At 42.9% G+C, this 20,584-nt stretch overlaps 2 protein-coding genes across 3 annotated transcripts; one reads left to right on the forward strand and one right to left on the reverse strand.

The window, feature by feature from the left end:
* Positions 1 to 256: 256 nt before the first annotated feature.
* On the forward strand, positions 257 to 892 carry LOC131210585 (deoxyuridine 5'-triphosphate nucleotidohydrolase). The gene is made up of 2 exons (XM_058203854.1): positions 257 to 417; positions 483 to 892. The coding sequence occupies exons 1-2, from the start codon at positions 317 to 319 to the stop codon at positions 820 to 822; spliced, it is 441 nt and encodes a 146-aa protein (XP_058059837.1). The 5' UTR covers positions 257 to 316; the 3' UTR covers positions 823 to 892.
* Positions 893 to 1,445: 553 nt separating this feature from the next.
* LOC131212398 (unconventional myosin ID) lies at positions 1,446 to 12,693 on the reverse strand. 2 transcript variants are annotated; one of them, XM_058206253.1, is made up of 9 exons: positions 12,642 to 12,693; positions 11,365 to 11,684; positions 6,458 to 6,760; positions 4,985 to 5,204; positions 4,684 to 4,909; positions 4,130 to 4,593; positions 2,672 to 4,066; positions 2,435 to 2,592; positions 1,446 to 2,359 (listed from the first exon to the last, which is right to left on the reverse strand). In XM_058206253.1, the coding sequence occupies exons 2-9, from the start codon at positions 11,457 to 11,459 to the stop codon at positions 2,143 to 2,145; spliced, it is 3,078 nt and encodes a 1,025-aa protein (XP_058062236.1). In that variant the 5' UTR covers positions 11,460 to 11,684; positions 12,642 to 12,693; the 3' UTR covers positions 1,446 to 2,142. The 2 variants fall into 2 exon arrangements, with proteins under 2 accessions (XP_058062236.1, XP_058062235.1); XM_058206252.1 differs by lacking the exon at positions 12,642 to 12,693 and adding an exon at positions 11,909 to 12,443.
* Between the last annotated feature and the right edge of the window lie 7,891 nt (positions 12,694 to 20,584).

The following is a 20,584-nucleotide window of genomic DNA, read 5'->3' on the forward strand; positions in this document are numbered from 1 at the left end:
GGACACGGATTTAACACGGCGATTCCAATGTTCAATAACGGTTGCGGCATGAAACCGCCATCAAAACAAATAATTCAATTCACATCAGTTGCTTGAATCATGCAGTGAGTGTTAAATTTTCTTGGCATTTCTCTCTAGCGCGCCAGTGTTGCCAAAGAGTCTTTCAAATGATCCTTTTCCTTTTTTTGACATGTTACAGCGGCACCGTTTGACAGGAAGCCGCTTTTGCGCCATTTCGCGCCAGTTGTGTTCGATCATCATTTACAAAACGATTCGTTCTACGTTGAGAGTCTTCGTCCAAAAGTATATTTTTACAATGCCAGAAGCAAAGTGTGTTCTTAAATTCGCAAAGTTGAGTGAGCACGCCTTTCCTCCCACTAAGGGATCCGCAAAGGCGGCAGGATATGACCTGAAAAGGTAATGGGGAATGCAAATGTGAGACCGACAAGCGGCAAACGATTGATCCTCGTTTTTACTTGCAGCGCTCACGACTACACGGTTCCTGCGCGGGGAAAGCAACTGGTAATGACCGACATTCAAGTACACGTGCCGGAAGGATGTTACGGCCGGGTGGCACCGCGTTCTGGGCTGGCCGTGAAGAACTTCATCGACGTTGGTGCCGGAGTCGTGGACGAAGATTACCGCGGGAACGTCGGTGTCGTGCTGTTTAACCACGCCGAAACGGACTTTGTAGTCAAGAGAGGTGACCGAATCGCGCAGTTCATTTGTGAGAGGATTGCCTATCCGGAGTTGGAAGAATTGCCAGCTCTCAACGAAACGGAGCGCGCTGCCGGAGGATTCGGTTCCACCGGAATCAATTAAACATACATTCCTGTTCTTTCCACAATCTGTTCTGTTCCTTCTGCATATCTTGCGAATAAAAATAAATATTTTGTACGATACGTTTAAAGTTTATCCATGTTGGCAAGTATATGACATTGCGGCTAAGTTAAGAGTTTAAGCAATAGCCAGTCTTGTAGTTTGATAAATTAATTTCTTCGAATAGAATGTTCCCAATCGCCCGATCATGCGGCAAACTGTGTAATGAAGAAAGATAATACTTACTTATTCGGCTACAACCGCCGATCGGTCTTGGCCAGTATTCAGCACCACCTTCATCTACCACATCGTAATTCCGGCCGTTTTTGCGTCCCTGTCGACGCATTCTCGCCATCTCAAGTGGGCCCACCAAGTCCTACCTCTGTCCTAAGGAGATTTTGCGGACTGGTTCGTCGCTCGCCTCCACCCGTGCGTCGGGCTCCACACATACGGCGGCAAATATCTGAGCATCTTCCTCTTGGACGCGGCTAAAAAGAAGCAAGATAAAAGTGTGACGAATTGTTGTTTAACGTTTTATAATCACAAAACACCAAAAACATTTTTTTATTCATCATCTTAACAAATGAACCGTTTGCTAGTGGCAAACTTCGACGTCCTGTAAGCTGTAAGCTTTAAATAAAATGATTTATTTTCCGGGTAAAATACAGTGTACACATACATTAGTGATTGTACGTTATTTGCCATAAATCGTAGAAAAACTTTCGTTTCGTTACCCCCAAAACTAACTCCTAATCATGAAGTACTTATTTATTGCTTCTATCACTTTCAAAAGGGACAGTTTTTTTTCTGCAGAACCTTTGTTTTGGGTCACCTTTATTTCTCGTTTTCTGTGCAAAACGCTGTTCTAAAAAAGGCACCTTCGGTCTAGTACAGTTCGCTGAAAAAGTAGTTGCAGTCGCACGAAACTTATTGGAATGAAATGCAGGAACAAAAAATGAACAAAAAACAAAAAACTAAAATTTTCAGCACTACCAAAAACACCATACAAGTAGCAAAAGAGCTATAAAAAGAAACGCTAAACTAAACAACAAGGAAAGGAAACAAACGACGATACTGCAAAGGTTGCACCACGACGATGGCGCAAATATTCACATTGGCGTGAGAATACTCACAAAAGTACTGTTCCTTTATCACATATAGTTGCTGCTGAGTGCACAGCCGCAACTCTCGATCGCCATACGGAGCACGTAAGCAACCGGCACGTAGCTGAAATCCATGAACCATTTCGACGTTGGAAAGCGGTTTTCACCTACTCCAGAATGGCACTTGCGTTTCTGCTTTACCCCCTTCGATACTCCCTAATTAGTAGCTTCGTGGTAACGTGTTCTGCGGTATTTCCCCTGATTCCAGCGGGCTAGCGTATGCTGGCGGCACCTTGTAGACAATGAAGGAGCCCGCATAAGTGAATTCTGGCATCTCTTGACCAACGGCCGCCTCAATGTTGAGTGAGCGCGATTTATTTCCCAGACGCAGCGGAAATGAAGGTGCCACATTTACTGGAAGTTCCTGCTGAGTAATCCTGCGAAACACAAGAAAACGACACGAACGTCAATCACTACACGTTTACGCGAGGTTTGAGCCTAATGCTACTCACGCTAAATGTCGCCTTACGACGTGTGCCACCAGCTCCCCAATACGATCCTCCTTCAACTGTTGGTGTTCACCTTGCAGTGCCACGATAAGATCGTTGTTATGATGTGAGTGAAACACTGCCAGCTGATCGCGCCCCGGGCTGACGCTTATCGAGGTAATCTGATCCAAAGTACAGAAAAATACACATTGAATCCATTTTTGTTTGCAAGTTTGTTTCCACGGAGAAACCACGACCTACCTCTCGAATGGCAACGGTACGTTTCATGTTGCGGAACTTGTTTTTCGGGCCATCGAGCTTGTAAATGCTGCTGTCTGTGACGATGATCGCCCGATCAGCCGATTTGTTGCATTTGTTGAACTTTTTGACAAACGCCGAAAACACGATGGTATCGAAGTGATCGGTGTTTTTGATGTTCCGCACGCTCGCATTGTACGACGAGTAATTGCTGTTTTCCGCCACGATCGAAAGATAGTTACCGAGCCACTTGCGATCGTGACCCCAGAATTTGCGTCGCTTACGGAACGCACTGGCGGCGATGATTTGCAGACGCAGTTGCGGCCACTCTTCGCGCGGATACTTGCGCAGTATCATGGCCGCCCGCCAGCGTGAGAACAGCATTCGCAGTTGCCGTTCCGCTTGCCGACCGACAAGTGGAGGCTGTGGCCACTGTATTCCCCGTCCGTAATCTCGTAACGTGCGTGCATTCCGGAACCGCACAGCCAAATCTTGGACGTAGCTCTTCAGCTTGTACTTCCGATAATGGCGCATGATGACGAGAGCAGCCTTCATTCTTCGATACTTCTGTCGTGCGATCCACCCACGGACCTGCTTTTGTAGCAGAGTCACAATGTGCGGCAACATATCGTTTCGCTGCTGCTCCAGTGCAAACAGTGTCTGGGGCGAACGAATGAAGATCTTCGTTCGCCCGAACCGTACATCGTGGCTGAAGTTTTTCTCGTTCATCAATACCTTCACACCATCCCGATCGCTGCCGCCGCGAAAGTTGGGCCAAGTGTACTGTGAAATCATCTTGTAGCGCAGCAGAAACTTGTCATACCGCTGGCGGTGCACGAACCCTGCCCGCCGGACACGGACGTTTTCAAGCAGTCCCAGATAGCGCACCTGATGCTCGACCCGTACGTCATCGAACACGGTTGGACTCTTGATATCGTTCGGTTTGATGCATCGCACGTACAGTGGCTCTTTGCGCAGCAGCGTCGCAACCAGCTCGGCCATCGACTTCTGGAAGAGTGTACCAGCAGTCAAGGGACGTTTCGTCGTCTTGGCGATATCTTGCGCACCCTCCGGCCACATCTGGCTGATGAGGGGGTCCTGCGAGCGGTACAGCAAGCGCTTAAAGTCCTGGAACAGTGTGTCGCGATTCTTCTCGATGAATCCACCGATCGAGTAGATCACGTCTCCTGCGTAGTGTGTGATACGGAAATCTTCACGGTGGCGCAGCTCCTTGTCCATCGGCTTCAACTGCCTGCTGGTGTAGTGTGGATGATGCGACAACTTCTTGTCCATGTCCTCCAACAGCATTTCGTCGGTAATTTTACCCACATTGAGGCACGCTTCGTTCATTATCGCTATTACGCCCTTATCCGGTTGCTCCACCAGTGCGCAAATAATCTAAGGGAAAAACATGGACCTCGGTTAGCGCTGTTTCCCAGAAGTACCTAACGAACAACGCACCTGATTGTTAAAGTACTCGATGTTCGTCCACTCGATCCCCTCTCGGTTGTATTCTTCCTGCTCCTGTTTGAGTACCAGTTCGATAAACAGTTGCTGTAGCTTTTCGTTGCAATAGTTGATGCAAAACTGCTCGAAGCTGTTCCGATCGAAAATCTCAAATCCGTAGATGTCTAGCACGCCGATAACACGGTTGTAGCGCTTGTGAGTGTTGCTCCCGGGCACCAGGATTGCCTTGTTGATGCGCTGAATGATCCAGCTAAACATCCGATCGTAGACCGCCTTCGCCAATGCATCGCGCCCGAACTCTGCCTGGACCGTGTCGTGGGCTTTAGTCATGATTTCTCCCCTCGCCGCAATGACACGTTCCGTCAGCGAGGTACGCATTTCCTCGACAGTAACCTGCAGCAGCCGGGCCACGTTATTCAGCGTTTGCCCATTGGCCACCTCTAGCTGATCGTTTTGCACTGGAAACAGAACCGCCAAGATGTTAGATTAACTGGTCCTTTCGTAAAGCGTTCTCCTGGGACCGAAAGTCTCCAGAAATGCCCAATTACATTGGAAGTTGATGTTTCCCAGGTGCAAAATAGCTGCCACCGTACGCCACACCATAGAGATCTCCTCGCTACTGAATCCAAGTGCTTGCAGTCCACCGGTGGTGGCTCGGTAGTCCGATTTTTCCGATAACGTTTCCGTGCTGCCTTGGTTGGTGTAATGATACGATGCCGGGTCGCGCGATAAACCAAACTGCTGCAGCTCGCCATTGCTACCACCACGCAGAAGCTACAATGTAAGAAAATCGAACGGTTAACACGAACAGTCAAACAGATGGCAGCCTAGTGGCAGAACGGTTAGTACCTGGTAAAAACAATGGAAATTCCGCTCGCCGCTCTGTTGCTGGATAACACGCGATTTCTCTAGCAAATAGTTCGTGATGATGCCGCCAACCGGATCACCTTTGTAGTCGAACTCGATGTCCATGTACTTGCCAAAGCGACTGCTGTTGTCGTTGCGATTCGTTTTTGCGTTGCCGAAACATTCCAAAATAGCGTTGCTTTTGATGAGCACATTCTTGACTCTGCAAAGATTGGCATGTATTGGGAATAAATTATTCGTGTTCTGCTGAAAATTCGCTGAAATTGCTGAATGAATTCGTGTTAAAATTCGTGTTCTGCTGAAACAAATAGTCCTCGATATGTAAGCCGAATGCGGTGATTTGAGATTGATTAAGTTTAATAAACCCGCTACGTTCCGAATGTCCAAAATTAGCAGGCGAGTGCAGATTATCGAATTGATTTGCTTTTCTCCGAAATACGGCCAATGTAGTAAAATTGTTATTAATTTCTACTTGAAGAAACTGAAACCGAAAGGCCTTTATCAAAACATTTTCTAAGACTCAGTTGACTTGAGAAATTATTATGAAACTAATCATTCATGTTAATTTACCGACCATTCATGTTTGCCGTAATACACGAGACATTCGAACACAATTGGTTTCATGAAGTTATACATAGTTTGGCCGACTTTTAATCAGCAGGTGGAATGAATGAATGAAGCTCGATGTTAATTGTTTTAAACTTATACATTCTGAACCGCGCCGCCATTTCGTGTCATCATTCAGCGCTGGTCTGTCCGTAGTCGATATTATTTTTAATTAGACTCAAGTAAAGCAAATAATTATAATAAAAGTAGTCATTCGTGTCAAATTTTTCATTTCGTTGCAATGCACGACACATTTGAATACAGTTGGTTTCATGAATTTATTGAACACAACGTTCGGTCGACTTTTAATCACCGGATGGAATTGTGAATGAAGCTCGATGTAAATTGTTTTAAATATGTACATTACGTACTGAACCGATATAACACCGTGTTACCGTGTCATCCAGCGGTGGGCGAATCATAGTTAATATTACTTTTAATTAGACTCAAGCAAAGCAAACAGCAAAAGAGCTTTATTTATTTATTGATTAAAAAACTCTGGACAAAGTCGAATTACACAGAGCAGCCTTTGATGTGATTCGCAGCATTATTTAAATCCGGTTTAGTACAGTAACTCCTAACAACGCATAATAAAACATCAGAAGGGTGCGGTTTATGCTTTTGTGAAATAATTATGGGTTTTTTGAGCCAAGCCATCAAGTCAAGCGACTTTCTTTCTTAATCGCCCATCATTTGTTACATTTTACCAACTGAACATTGCTAATTAAAAGCGCTCCCTGGGACTAGAGATTCTTTTTGCATCGAAATTGTGATCCTTGTCGGTCCTTGTGGGTTTCGGAGGGCTTAACAAACCTGAAGGATGTGGTCCACTTGATGTAATATGCTTACCGCTCTATCTCGCCCTGTTTGCCTTGGTTCGTTACGGCTGCGATGTATTTCATGATGATCTTTGAAGCTTCCGTCTTGCCGGCCCCGGACTCGCCGGAAATCATGATGCACGTATCGCTGTTGCGCTGCTTCAGCACACGATAAGCGGCATCCGCGATAGCGAAGATGTGTGGCGCATTTTCGAACAACTCCCGCCCTTTGTACCGGCTGACGTATTCCGGACCATAGATGTTCATCTCTCGGTACGGGTTCATGGAAATGCATACTTCGCCGATGTATGTGTAGATTTTGCCAGCCTGGAACCTGCGAAGGAAAGTAACAGTAGAACACAGTGAGACGGGGATACAACGCCATCAATCCAAAGTAACTAACTTCTAATTTCCCATGGGCATCACTAAGCTAGCGCGCACAATTAAAGACTCGCTGGTTCGACTGTATGCAAATCGCCATGACGTCATGGTCCGGAGGTTAAACGGTGTGCAGTACACACCTTGTCCGTTTTGCCGGCTCTGTCTATCTTACCTAATGGTCAGTGGCTCTCATTTTGCGATCCTCTTCACACTTTCGCTAAATTGTCAACAATTATGTCTTATGAAAGCAGAAAGATGATACGTCCGTTGATGTTAATTAAAATTTACAAACACCCGGCCGCGGGTGTGTTCCGGTGTGCTGGCGGTAGCATTAGTGTTACCTCATGGTGGGGATGTTGTGTAATTTTGGTAGCGATACCAACCGCGTACCGATGACCTCCTATCAATTTCGTAGGGTTACAAGTTACACCAGCGTATGTCAAAAATTTCTATAAATATTGATAAACCGGATATACGGATATACATCATGTACATTAATGAGTTGTTCGAATAGCCCAATCATCTCCGACTAATGGTTGCGATGTTGAAAGCGTTTAAGTCTGAAGCAAATGTATTTATTGAATACAATCAGTTATGAAACCCTAATAATCGCCTTTGGTGAACAGATTTGATCCGAAGATTTTAAGATAAGGAAAAAGGAAAATAACACGAACAAGAACAGACAAACACGAAGAAAAAACAGAATAATTAATAATTAATTAAAGATTAAATAAAAAAGGATTCCTTGTACATTGTTCGTTAAAACATTGGTTAACACAGTAAATGAGCAGTGTGCAGAATTAACGACAAGTAAATGATGCTAAGCTTCTGATAAAGCTTCGAATCGTTGCTAGTTTTGTTTTTCCAACTCTCAATTTAAGGCACCTGAAGAAAGCCACAAATGTGATGATAGTTAGCATCAAACTAACCGCTGATCGTGAAATCAACGACACCTCCATGGGGAACCGCAAATCGGTGGTGTTGATGGGTGGTGATGATGATTGGTTTAAAGGATAATTGACAAAAAGGTATATGCTATATCAGACGACAATAAAAGCGCATTTATTAGAATTTCATTAAAAATATGATTTGCCGCTTTTTTATCTAGTAGAAACGCTTGAAGTAACATTGAATTAATTCATTTTTTCTCTAAAAAAATCATTCAAACGTTTCGTATTAATTTGCATGATATGGTTTTATCATTTAGCGTGTTTTCCAGTTTTTAAAGCGTGTTAAAAACTAACTGACAATGGAATTTTAAGTTGCTCATTGCATTTGGTTGCTGGAATGGAATTCTCGGGACCAATGCAACATTTTGTATCGTTTTCCAATAAAATGCAAATGCATCAAAAATGTTTCACATTAACCATCGTAAAACCGACGTTGCCGCGACACTAAAGACGTCGTAGAAAGCGGGGTTTCAACTATGAAAATAATAACTAAACAATTACCACAGTTGGTTAACCGTTTAATCCTTGCTACCGCTATCGGACAGCGATCTAGATTTACAATAATACACTATCAGTTATTTACAGTCGTATTAGATTGCAATATTTCTATCTTGTAATTTTGCCAAACAACGCCGAAGGTGATACAAAACCAAATAAACAATAATAATTGTAACGATAACAAATGTACATTACAAAAATGTGACCTGAAGCGATAAATCGCATACATTCGTCACAGAAACATCCATAAGCCTCAGTAACGATATGCCTCGCTTTCATACGAAGTGGAACTTAACCCTTCCTAACGAACACCATCCTTAGCACTCAACTTGAGAAATACTTGTGAGAACCAAATGGAATCTTCTTTCCTTTCCCTATCTCTATAGACCCAAAAAGTAACAATCCCAAATTGACATGACAACTGTTGAGAGCAATATGAACGTCAAGTTATTGCAAATGTCTTCACCGGTTTTGTGACATGAATAAAAGGCGACGTCAATCTGTACTCTGAATATTATTATTTTATTCGTCTTCATTCCAACATGAAAGAAATGATTCATTCAATACATACAAATGCCGGAAACCCCTTCGTATAAAATACATAGGAGTGAAAAGCATAAATCATTACCTAAAGCAATGCTTGACTATTTTAAAACAAGAAAATAAAACAATAGTATGCATTGGTAACCTTTTATTACATCAAAATTTGGAATTATTTACTACGAGTGACTAGAGGTTTCGATTAGTTGATTTATTTTGAGAGAATAATGAATAATGAAGAATTTTTTTATAGGTTTCTAATCAAACTATTGCCGTTCCATTGATTGTTGGCATGACTCTTTGGTTCGACAAATTGCCACAACACATAGACTATTCAATGATAGATCGACCATATAGAATGATTAAACCGAAATGAAACAAATTGTCTCTACGTTTGACAGTCACTTACACCTTTATCTTAAGCATTGCATTCCGTTTTTCAATTCAATTTTATATATGTTCAAACTTCAAAAGGAATGCATCGGTTAACGTGTTCAATGGGACCTTATTGTACACCTAATATGAATTTATTACCAGCATTGCAACGTTAGCAACAATGCGTGTGAAGAATTTGCAAATGGAACATAACACAACAACGATGAACTGAGCCACACTATAACAACATAAAATATTTAGCAAAGACAAAAAATTAAGATAAAATTAGTTAGTTTGAGTCGTAAGTTAATTCGTATTCCCAACCGCTCCAGTGGGACCGTCATGACCATTCGTAGTCTGTCACCCACGGCAACGTACAGCAAGCGCTCAACTCTACTTTGAGCGTAACGCAATGGCCTTACGGCGTCTTCGGTCCTGCTTGCCACTCCGTCATCCTTCAGACTGGTGCCAATCCGCAGTCTTACGACTCGGCTCTGACATCATCATCATCATCATCGTGGCCCCCGAAGCCTCGCAGGCTGCCCTTGGACAGTACCGACGGCAGGCAACAGTGCGTTTTAAATCGTAGACGCTGTTTGCCGGCTCGTGATGTGTGCCATCAATCATAAAGCCCTGGAGCATTAAAACACACTGCTCACAGTCAATATCTCGTATCAAACAATTGCCTCATCGTGCTCCACCCTTCGAGTGGAGACGGAGATAAGATTTTCCTTCGTTTTCGGTGACACCATTCGAAGGGTGTCCTCAACATAGGCTCATCATAGATGGACGTTGACTTGGGGCTTTGGCGGGAGTCCTAATAGGTTTGGAAATTCGAGATAGAGTTGCTTTAGTTTTACTTTATTTCTTGCCTCATTATGACCGACGGCTACCAACACCCTGGAAAAAAACCCTGGAGCCAGGAAATCACAGCTAGCAAATGGTGTGAAGTTTCACCCACTTTAAAACACCAACCTGGGCATGGGTTCACTTAGCAGTGGCATGATAACGGCAAACCGATAAAGAGTAATCGCTAGGCGTCGGTATTGGTTAAAGGAGCCACAAGAGTAAACACCTCTTGAACGACTGTGCGCGTCTTTGCGAATTCCTTCGTTAATTAAGTTCTTTTTTTTTTTGGATGGTAAAGTAAACGCTAAACGTGCTTCAATGTGCTCGGTGGTACCGTTGGTCAGGTGGTACCGAGCTTTGTTGACTCTACCACGAGGCGCCCTCTTACATCCCGGGCACTGCGCCAACCCACATGCTTGGAATTTTCACACCCAACGCCCGGTTGCGGTTTCGAAGGAAAGGAAAAAGGTATTTTACTATCCAAATTAAGGTGCTGGTTGGCAAGACCGCCTGAAGCATCTGGTGTGTCGATGACTAATCAGATGGGGCAAGCGCGTTCCAAAAACGGGGCCACGAAGGTTCCGGCGGCAGCTGTTGGATTGATCACCGAGACGGTCTCTTAGATCGTTTGTTCAACTTCAGCGCACTTCTTGTGAGAAATCGACGTGCACGGCTGAATCAATCTATTTCACAAACTTCAGCCGGGCCGATAAGAACGAGTGTTTCTTATCACATTGGGCAACGAATCAGATGATAATGCCATTGACTGGAGGACGATGTAAATCGGAAAAGTTTACAAAAGGTACAAAAGGTAGGGCAGATTCATGGCAAAAAATGCAATTTCCCAGCCGCCGCCATGTTCACGCTGCTATAATACGACACAAATTTGCATCGTTTGACTCGTTTCACGCCGAGCTCTAGCGATGACGTGATCGCTTAGTTACACTGTCGATGACTAACAGCGTTTACACGAATTTATGCACGCAAATGGAACCGGCTGATTAATCATACCATTCAAGCACAACGGTGACACACTGGTCAACGAAATATAAAAAGAATATGGATATCCTTAGCATTGGCTAGATTTTAAAATGTTTTTCTCAACACAACACTTGGAATTAGTCCTTTAGTTTACCCACAGTACAGAAAAACTTGCAGTTGGCATCATCGAGATGGGGAAATGTTTGTTTTCGTTTAAATAGTATACATTGGGGTCAATCAATAGATACGTCGTTCGTTGGCAGTTCGGACCTACTTCGGAGCTACTTACAACTAAAATACTAACAACCGAAGGGAGCTTGCTTGGTTGAAAAGTTTAGCCATCGTGGTGTGGTCGGTACGTTACCTTCGTTGCAGATTGTCCATAAAGTTCTCCTGCGTGACTGAGTCCAGCAGTACAAAGTCTTGTACGCCAACCTCTTGTCCTTGATGATGCGCCATCCTGGAACGTGTTGCTGAATTTACGAGGTACGGTTCCGGCGGTGACAAGTTTCACTTTGGGTATTTTTTTACACTTTTCCGTTCGGACTTCGGACAATTTTGGACCGTACACTGGAACCGAGCATCGGACGGGTCAGTACAAACAATACGCTTTCAGAACGGGAAATCCGTTCATTCTTTTGCGGATGACACTTTCACAAAACCACAACACGCCAACAACTGCACCTATTTTGGAAGTAAATTGTGAAATGTCCGTTCGATTGCAGAGACACAACGCCACGACACAGAAATATGTAGGGTTAATGAATACACCGAATGCTAATTAATGCTGCTATCCACGGACCAGCGATGACACCGATTCGCGTTTCCACAGCGACAATGAAGTACGACCAACGACAGGCAACAAAGAAGAGACCACGGTGTCCAACTCATCACTTATGCCGACGAACCTGATGAAATGTAACAAGTCGCCAGCGCAACCAAACTGACCACACTGGTGCGTGCACAGAAGCCGCGTCTTGTGGCCATCGATCGGACCATTTAAGAACCGGCCAAGGCTTCCGCTTGCCGTGGATTATGTGAACGGCGATAATCGGCGTCAATCCTTCCACGAGCGAAATGTCATCGGCTCGCGGTTCAAGGGAAATATTCCGCGGACGCCAAAGAACAATAACACCAACAACCACAGACGGGTGAATCGAAAAGAAAACAAACGCTCCGGAATGCGGCTAGTCCACAGATTGTTGTGTGGGAGATGTGGAATATGAACTTTGACAGGTGACTTTCTCTGCGCAAGCATCACCAACTCTTCTGTACCGTTCGCAGCGCCTTCACACGCCAAGGTTGAGGCAACCTTCGCGAGCCGTTGCTGACGCAGAGTAGAAAGGTAACAACATTTGGAACATCACACAACGGAGAGATGGAACAAAAAATCACCGCACCATCCGAAGGTTAACAAACAAAAAAGAAGCTAACAAACCAACGAATTGCACGCCGACCGGTTGTGCTGAAATTTAACTCTTTCTGTGGTCGCAACTAAACTCGTCACTGTTTCTGTTTTTCTGCGTTCCCGGTCTCCGTTTTTCTATTTTCGACGCACGGTGGGTAATTTGTATTCGCAAAGTGAACATAATTGTGTTTAGGAAGCATAGGACTCTTTTCAACACATTCTTTTCTACTAACAGAAATTGCTCTCGCAGCACCGCGGCTCGACTCACAACACTATCAAAAACTCGGTCAAAAGTCATCTACAACAACTGAGGGTTTTAGTTATATTAGCCGTGTTGGAGACTGAGTGGGTTTATAATTTAACAGACGGAACTTTATTAGAACACAAGAATAACAAACACGTCTTTACGCTGCAAGATTACGCACAGAAGAGAGAGAAAGTCGTTTTGACAGCTACAGTGCTGTCAACATTCACAGTGCTGCCAGCATTCACAGTGCTGCCAGGGCTGTATATTCAACAAGCCGCGCACGAAAATCTTTCAGAGAGGACAATTTAGAAGACATTTTCATGTTTCTTGTTCATGTTCATGTTCCATGCTTCTCGATCATTTCATGTCATTTTTTACACTCCTTAGGCATTCGTTTTTTGTCAGAAATTCGATATTGGCAGAAGATTATGCATTAAAATATTTGCGTGTAATGCAGATTGCATAGCTCAGGCGTTTAAAAACTTTAAAATAACGAAAAAAGCTTATTTATTATACTTGAACTAGTGTATTATACTTAAAAAGTTGAGTTCAATCAAAACACATGCAAAGAAAACAAAAACGTTGAAAATAGTCCATAGACTGCTCCTAAAAACAAATATGTCCGCCATTACCAAACAAATTCCCCACTGTGCCCAGGTCGGAGAGAAAATTCGTACTGGAGTGCCAGACGAAGCGGAAACACTCGATTTGACATTTCAGATAAATGCTAAATTGTTTGCGCTGATGTCAAAACGCTTATGAGTTGGCCGAGGCGTTAGCCCAAGCGTAAAACCTAGCGTAAACACTAGCGTAACTAAATATATTTAAAAATCAACTTACCTGTTCGATTTCTATGTAAACACGTTTGATATTGGCTTATATATTTTAAGCCTGCCACACGAAGCATAAGCGATTTGACATTTCTCCGCTCCGATTTGCGCTTCGTTCAACCGAACACGGCCACCCCTTGCCGCTGACTCATGCTTACTCGGGACATTTGAACCGGCAAACCATTGACATGTAAATTGTCGCTTATCAAGAAAATTTTTCTAGTTGAAATTAAGACCCTGGACTAATTTCGATATTGAACAGAATCATACCAAATCCGCCTTGAAGCTCTTTCTCATACGCCGAACTTGCATTTGGGTCATGATTATTTCGAATTGTTTAATACTTAATCACATGTTGTCTTTTGCCCTTCTGGCTATTTTTTATCGCACGTGCTGTTACCAGAATTAAGTAATGCAGCATTAAACAGCATCCTTTGATGTGGTAAACATATCCTGTAAATTTACGGTCGCTTGGCCGTATTTTTAATCCATTGCGACTTCAGCCATAAGGTGGCGAAAAGAAATACATGGTAATATGAAGTAAACCTTTTTAACCCTTTTATTTGAGTCATGATTATTTTTCAATCGTTCAATACTTATTGTCACATATTGTCTTTTTGTCCATCTTTATTTCTGTTTCGTAAATGCTGCTATCCGAATTATGCAGAGCGCCAGTACATAGCAACCTGGTAAACCTGGTGAAGTGGTAAACATATCCTGTAAATTTACGGCCGCATGGCCGTATTGTTATTTTTATTATTCATTGCCACTGCAACCATGAGTTGGCGAAAAGAAGCACATAGTAATGTGAAACAAACCACCAAGATTCATTGTTCAAGTACCTATTTTTCACTAACAATACAGCACATCTCAACACTCTCTTACAAGACTCTGAGATTAATTTTTACGCTTGGTAAGATGCTCGAAATGCTTCATATTCCTTCCATTCGGAGTGCGTTTTTTGTCTCTTTGTAAATAATGCAATTCGCTTTGTAGAACACATTTTAAAGAACGCTTTACCGTAAACTTAGCCGGCTCCGGTACGCGGCTCTCATGCATTTTCATGGCAGCAGAACAGTCGCAAGATATACAGCGAACGGTTTCCCTGGTTTTTACACCCGATTTAACTCCAGCAGCAATTCGGTTGCCATTAGAGCCAAGTTTGGGCGCAAGTAGCATTAACTCATCCCGCATCTCTGCAATAGCAGTGCGAATTTCGATGACGAATGCGTGAAACGAATCCTTATCATCTTCGGGATTCGCGATTTGAAAAGAGGTCTTCGGGATTGGGTCAGTCACTGAAATTCGTTCCTGAAGTTCATGACCAGATCTGGCCTCTGCTCCATATTGTGGAGGGTTTTCGACGGATCTACCATCATTTTGTTGTTGTAGTACGGTTCGCACGCACTGCAACACCGTTTGATCAATGTTCAATTCCAAATGGTTTAATCGTTCGACATGTTGTAGCAGACCGTCGACCATATTCGAGAGGCAATTTATTTTGCCCATGCATGAATTCTCATGTTCTGCCAAATCCTTGTTTTTGTCAATTGCTTTACCGTTCTCAGCTGTTCGCAGTGTATTGTGGTCTAGATTCACGTGACTGATGTTCCTATCGTCATCTATTCTATCCGTTGACTTATTTGGGAATGCGGACTGAGATGACATCAATTGTACATCCGATTCCCGCAGATACTCCATGGTCTGGGATAGATTTGTATTCAAGCTAATTTCTGATGTTTTCCCCACCGTTGATTGCTTACTTGTGTCGTCGTCCTCTTTACATTGCGATGAAAGAGTTGCGCGGTGCACATCACATGGACCAACTATTTTACTTTTGGATGTATCTTGCTGTGCAGCTGTGTCGTCCAAACATTCATTTCCTGATGATGGTTGTTCGAGTTTCTCGACCTTTGCTTCAATTTCCGCCAAACGTTTATTGATAGCTTCAACCTGTGCCAAAAATACGTTACACTCTTTACATGTACGAATAGTTTTATGAGTTTTATTGTTTTTTATCAAGTCCCTAACTTATGAAGATGCGAACTAAAAACATACCTTACACAAAATTTCATTTAACACGACTGAGGATTGCTGTTCGCAATTTGGTTCACCATTTTCAACTGTAGGTGAACTGGTTTCACCTACTTCATGATTGGCAGTTTTGGAGCTTCTGTTTGCCTCCGGTAATTCTAGTTCTTCTAAGGCCACCCTCGAATTTCCCTGAGCCACCAGAAGGTGCAATGCTTCGCGCAACAGATTGAGATTTACTGCACCATAAATTTGCGGATGTTCACACGATATTGCTTGGTTTATTAATTGTACGATTTCGTTTTCTTTGTTGGCCATCTTGAAAACCATTTCTAGGAGCCACTGCCAAATGATAACAGTTCGGACGAAACGGAATAGCTTACTGCGATAGCATGTCACAGCAGATTTGAATTAATTACACACATCAAATCATAGCACACCGAACATCGTTCACTATTCGAAAAAGTACATTTTTTAGTTGCCATCCCAAAACATTTAAAATTCATTTCACAATGCACAAACAACTTGATTGTTGTAACTCTTGATTCGACAGGAAATTGCAAAAAATTGTAGTATTTTCTAACCGTGCGTGTGTTGCAATCATCTGTGAGCTGTAGTTACAATGAAAATGGGTCGTGAGGTGTGCAGTACGAAGAAAATATCATGCATGGCAAGCATAATTGTTTACATTCGAAAATCGATCAAATGGTCTTTTTCCTTCCTCCTTAAGCCACATGTTTTTTTTTCCTGTGCGAGCGAATACACGGCAACAGGATCAATCATTTCTGTTGCCAGTAGCAGAGTATCAATCAGTGTGGCAGATGTTTGAAAAAAATATATTCTGAAAATGTTACAGTCTTACGAAAGCAGTGTTGTTGATGCTTGCAGCAGTCAAATGGACCATGCAAACTTGAAGGCAATTTTGGTGGTTGCTAACTTTTTGTTGCTAATCACATATTTATCTAGGAAGTGTTTTGTTAGGTTGTTAAGTTTGTTAACACCACTGAACATGCGTTTGTTATATTGAAAGTACACGTGTAAAGTAAGTATACAGTATACGCTTTAGCGTATGTCATACAATATAGTCGCATCGGAAGCCATTATTAGACGTCCCTCGGATTATATTATGAATTTTCAAGTTTAGCTGCCCACCCGCTTCATTGCTATCGCAAATTGCCAAAGATCCACTCGCATATGCTAAAGCAGCATGCACGGAAAGAATGATTGATCAAGCGACACCACCCCACGAATATCGGCTCGGTCTGGCCAGCTATCAACACACAGCTTCGGATCTGTATCTCGGTTTATGCCGGTGTGCACTCCCATAAATACAGCATCCAGCGGCCTCCGGCGATTTCCTTTTAATAATGTAAATATTTACCTACATCTGTTTGTTGTGACTCCTAACTTTGCACCCGGTTTGGCTGGGGAAAATAAATTTAAGTAGATTGTTATGCAGTAACTGACATGAATTTGATTAATTCAACTGTATCGTAAAGTATTACAACGCAATTTAACATATTTTTTATTCACTTTAATGATTTAACTGTTCCCTTCTTTAACACGGTGCCGCTAATATGTTAAAATGTTTTGCCTCATTAACATTGTTTGTTCAATCGCAACCACCTATGGAAAAGTTAATCGAGCGTTATGAATCTAGGTTATAAATATTTGTGCAATTCAAATGGCGAATGACAATTTGTTTGATAGAAAAAACAGAAAATTTCCACTAAATAGTTTTTGAAAAACGGTAAAATATAGCTATTCACGGTATTAGGGTTTAGAAACCCTGACAATATTTTGAAAGTATTTTTTATGGTGCGCTCGCCCGCCCTAAACCTACAATGGCATGCTTCGAGAGACCACAAATAACATCTGCATAAATAGGTAAATGCTAGCGAGTAGTTCAAACGTACGTACGCTCGTCACATGTTACACAATATCGCTTGGTAGTCATCCATTACGCCAACCAAGGGTTATTTGATTTGACAAAAAGTCGCGAAAAACAAACTTCGAAAACTCCTACACCTACTAAGATCACCGTGACGCTCCTGCGGACTGGGTTTTATTTTTCTATCTTAAGGCACGCATATGATTGTGGTCTCGCGATCGGGTGAGGAAACTGTAGGTAGGCAGTCTAGTTTAGCCGTGGAGAAAATGGCACTTCACCCTTTCGTTTGCCCAATCTTTGTTTATGCATTCGTTTTTTACCTTTGGCAAAAGAAACATTTGATGTAAGAAAAAGTCACAGGCTTACAGCGCGCAGCGGGTAAATGTGGAAACCATCGTAACGTATCCAGTGTCCTCGTCCTCATTCTTTGTGTCTTCTAGGGGTTTAGTTTTCACGTACTTTTGTCCACCGGAGAGGTCTTTTCGAGATCTGACACTCATTTTACACTTTAAACTTTTCCGTTGGACCAAATTGGTTGCATCGTGTGTCTCGTTATCCTCGGTCTTGGTGCATCTCAACTTGAAACAGACATGTGTTCCACGTAAAAACCCACTGGCACGCTTACTTCGATACGGTCCAGAAGACCACAACGGCGTTTGCGCTTCGGATTCCCCGTTGGTTCCTGGTTCAATGGTTCGGAAACCAACGCGTGCTCGGAAAGGCGGATGTCTCGGTGTTTACTACGCCACCCGGCCGGAGACCCGATCGGTTCCAGCTTCGGTTATCCTGACCAGTTGCACATGGGGCGTCGGGCTCGTCAGACGTAACAAAACAGCGCCGTCGGTTGACACACGCCTGTACCCGTGCTGGGCGGTCAAGTGCGTATCTTATCAGACCGTTTCGTCCCGAAAACGGGAGGAGCACGGCCGAAAGCGTGTGGCAAGCGAACACTGGATGTGGTAAATTGATTCAGTGTCAGATAGCGTGCAAAGTGCGTGGTCGCGCACCTTACAGTGACAAAGTGTGGCGGACAGACTAACCCACGACCAGTGTTGACTTATCCGACGTGGCCAATTTCACATTCGCGAACAGAAATTCGGCAATCAAGTGCTATGCGGTGAATATATCAGAACTGTGCGTCGATTTTAGATACGGTTTCCACGGCCGAAAAGCTAAGCGAAATTACGACTCATGGCTCTGAAAAGCCGTTTTCCGATGTGGTGACTAGGTCCTTGTTTGCCGGTAGCGACGGCTGCTGAAACTATGCAAGGGCGAAGGATACCCCCCGCACGTGCTCGTCGGGCAAACATCGCGCCACATTGGGCGACACGCTGTGAACGATTAATGATGAACTAATCGGGGCGGTAAAAAAACCAAAAACGAAGGAAAAAGTGTGGCACACCCGTATAGATATTTTCTTCGACTTCACCACAGAGCCAGCCCGAGTGGGCAGAAGTTCAACATGAAGGTGTCTACTGATAGTGCCCAACAATCGGCATGGGCGTCGCGATGTTTGATAAGATACTTCTTTCGTCACAGAGTCTTATCGCTAGTTGTCTTAAAAACGCACCGTTTCACCCTTTTTAATGAATGTTCTGGTAGAATGTAGCATTGTTGGGTACGCGGAACAACAACCGATCAAATATAGAAAACAAATATAGAAAACAGTTCAGAATAATATGTAGAAGGATGAAATGTTCAAACCAAACGGCTAAAGCACTCAATGTAGTGCATGGGACGCGGTACGGTCGCAAACGTACAGAGTACACCATGCAGGTGCCATTATATATTAATTGTTGTACGTCAGCAAAAGCTTTTTATTTGTTTTTTAATGAAACAGTACACGGCGTTTGACAATGATGCAATACAAATCTATCTCATTTATCTAAACAAGTCGTGACCTCGAATTGGAACCGATGATTGCCTGTGAAGTGTCCTAGTGTCATGTGGGTTCGCGGGCGGCTATTTTTTGCCACTTGGTTTTGAACCGTGTGCATTGAGTGAATCAAACTAGGGATTGCAGAATGCTATTTTACCACTAGACCAAATTTCGTATTTCGTTTTCGTACCAAAATAAATGGTTGGAAAATATGTGTTCATATTGGCGGATTTCATATTGTGTCATGTGGCCGTTTTTTATCATTAGAAGAATGCAAACTATGCAAACTTTACTGTTGCGACCTTTTCCTGCGCTTAATTGCCGCATCGTTGAACCCAAATGCCTTAAACCTAGCATACTCATGTGGGGAGGTTTTTTTTTGTTATCACTAGTAGCTCGGTCTGTTTGCTTCAAACCATAATCGCAATGAAATTGATAACGATTTTTTTGGGCGTTTACGATTTCTTCATCGTGCGTATGCAACCAACAAAACTACGAACACCGTTATGCGGTGAGCATATGTGATAGCCTTTTCCTGACAAGCCTTTTTCTGAGAAGCCCTTTTCTGTTCTGAGCCTTTTTCTCAGAACGTACAAGCCTTTTTCCGAACAACTTGAGTCATTGGGACGTTTTTCATGTCTATTAACGCATACAACGTCTATTCGGTCCGGAATAAATAGTAAACTACATACTTTAAAGAAATAGTATTAAAAAAATTATTAGTTTACGTATCCAGCCCCTTTCGCATTGACACCTTTCTATTATCTTCAACGGGTTTTAAATTTTAAACTTCAACTATTCGTAATGAACTCTCCTATCACCGCCCTCTCCATTGTGCTTATGAAAATATTTGCACACAGAAAACTCATTTAATTAATCGATGAAGGGCATATTCCTTTCATGGCAATGGTCAACCTTTAAGAACCATCGATCATACAGTTTTCGCGAATGGGCCCACAAAGCGCCATTACACTACATTTTTGCTCGTTTACTACGAGTAATGACAAGAATGTCGGTGGCATTTTTTTACCTTTCCTTTCATCTCTCTTCAAAGTGCACAACTTTGTATGTGTTAAAGTGAACGAAAAGTATTATCGTTTAAAAAAGACTAAACATATAAAACTGCAACGTGAGCATATCGTTTTTGCTGAAATACACGTCCAGCTCAACAGATAACCATAGAGGACCCCTATGCTTTAATCATTTTTTGCGCCCAAAATCGCTTAAAATGGTAACTGATGGAGATTCTTGCGAAAAGCATAAATCTATTTCTCATCTCGTCCCTGTTTTTGAACACA

The sequence above is a fragment of the Anopheles bellator genome, chromosome 2, assembly GCF_943735745.2.
Source record: "Anopheles bellator chromosome 2, idAnoBellAS_SP24_06.2, whole genome shotgun sequence".
Taxonomy (NCBI): domain Eukaryota; kingdom Metazoa; phylum Arthropoda; class Insecta; order Diptera; family Culicidae; genus Anopheles; species Anopheles bellator.

Excerpts from the sequence above, each read along its gene's own strand:
- LOC131212398 (XM_058206253.1), bottom strand. The coding sequence starts at position 11,459 with ATGGCGCATCATCAAGGACAAGAGGTTGGCGTACAAGACTTTGTACTG. Across the intron at positions 6,761-11,364 it reads ATGGACAATCTGCAACGAAG|GTTCCAGGCTGGCAAAATCT; the intron begins GTAACGTACCGA and ends TTTCCTTCGCAG. Across the intron at positions 4,910-4,984 it reads ATTTCCATTGTTTTTACCAG|CTTCTGCGTGGTGGTAGCAA; the intron begins GTACTAACCGTT and ends CTTACATTGTAG.
- LOC131210585 (XM_058203854.1), top strand. The coding sequence starts at position 317 with ATGCCAGAAGCAAAGTGTGTTCTTAAATTCGCAAAGTTGAGTGAGCAC. Across the intron at positions 418-482 it reads GCAGGATATGACCTGAAAAG|CGCTCACGACTACACGGTTC; the intron begins GTAATGGGGAAT and ends TTTTACTTGCAG.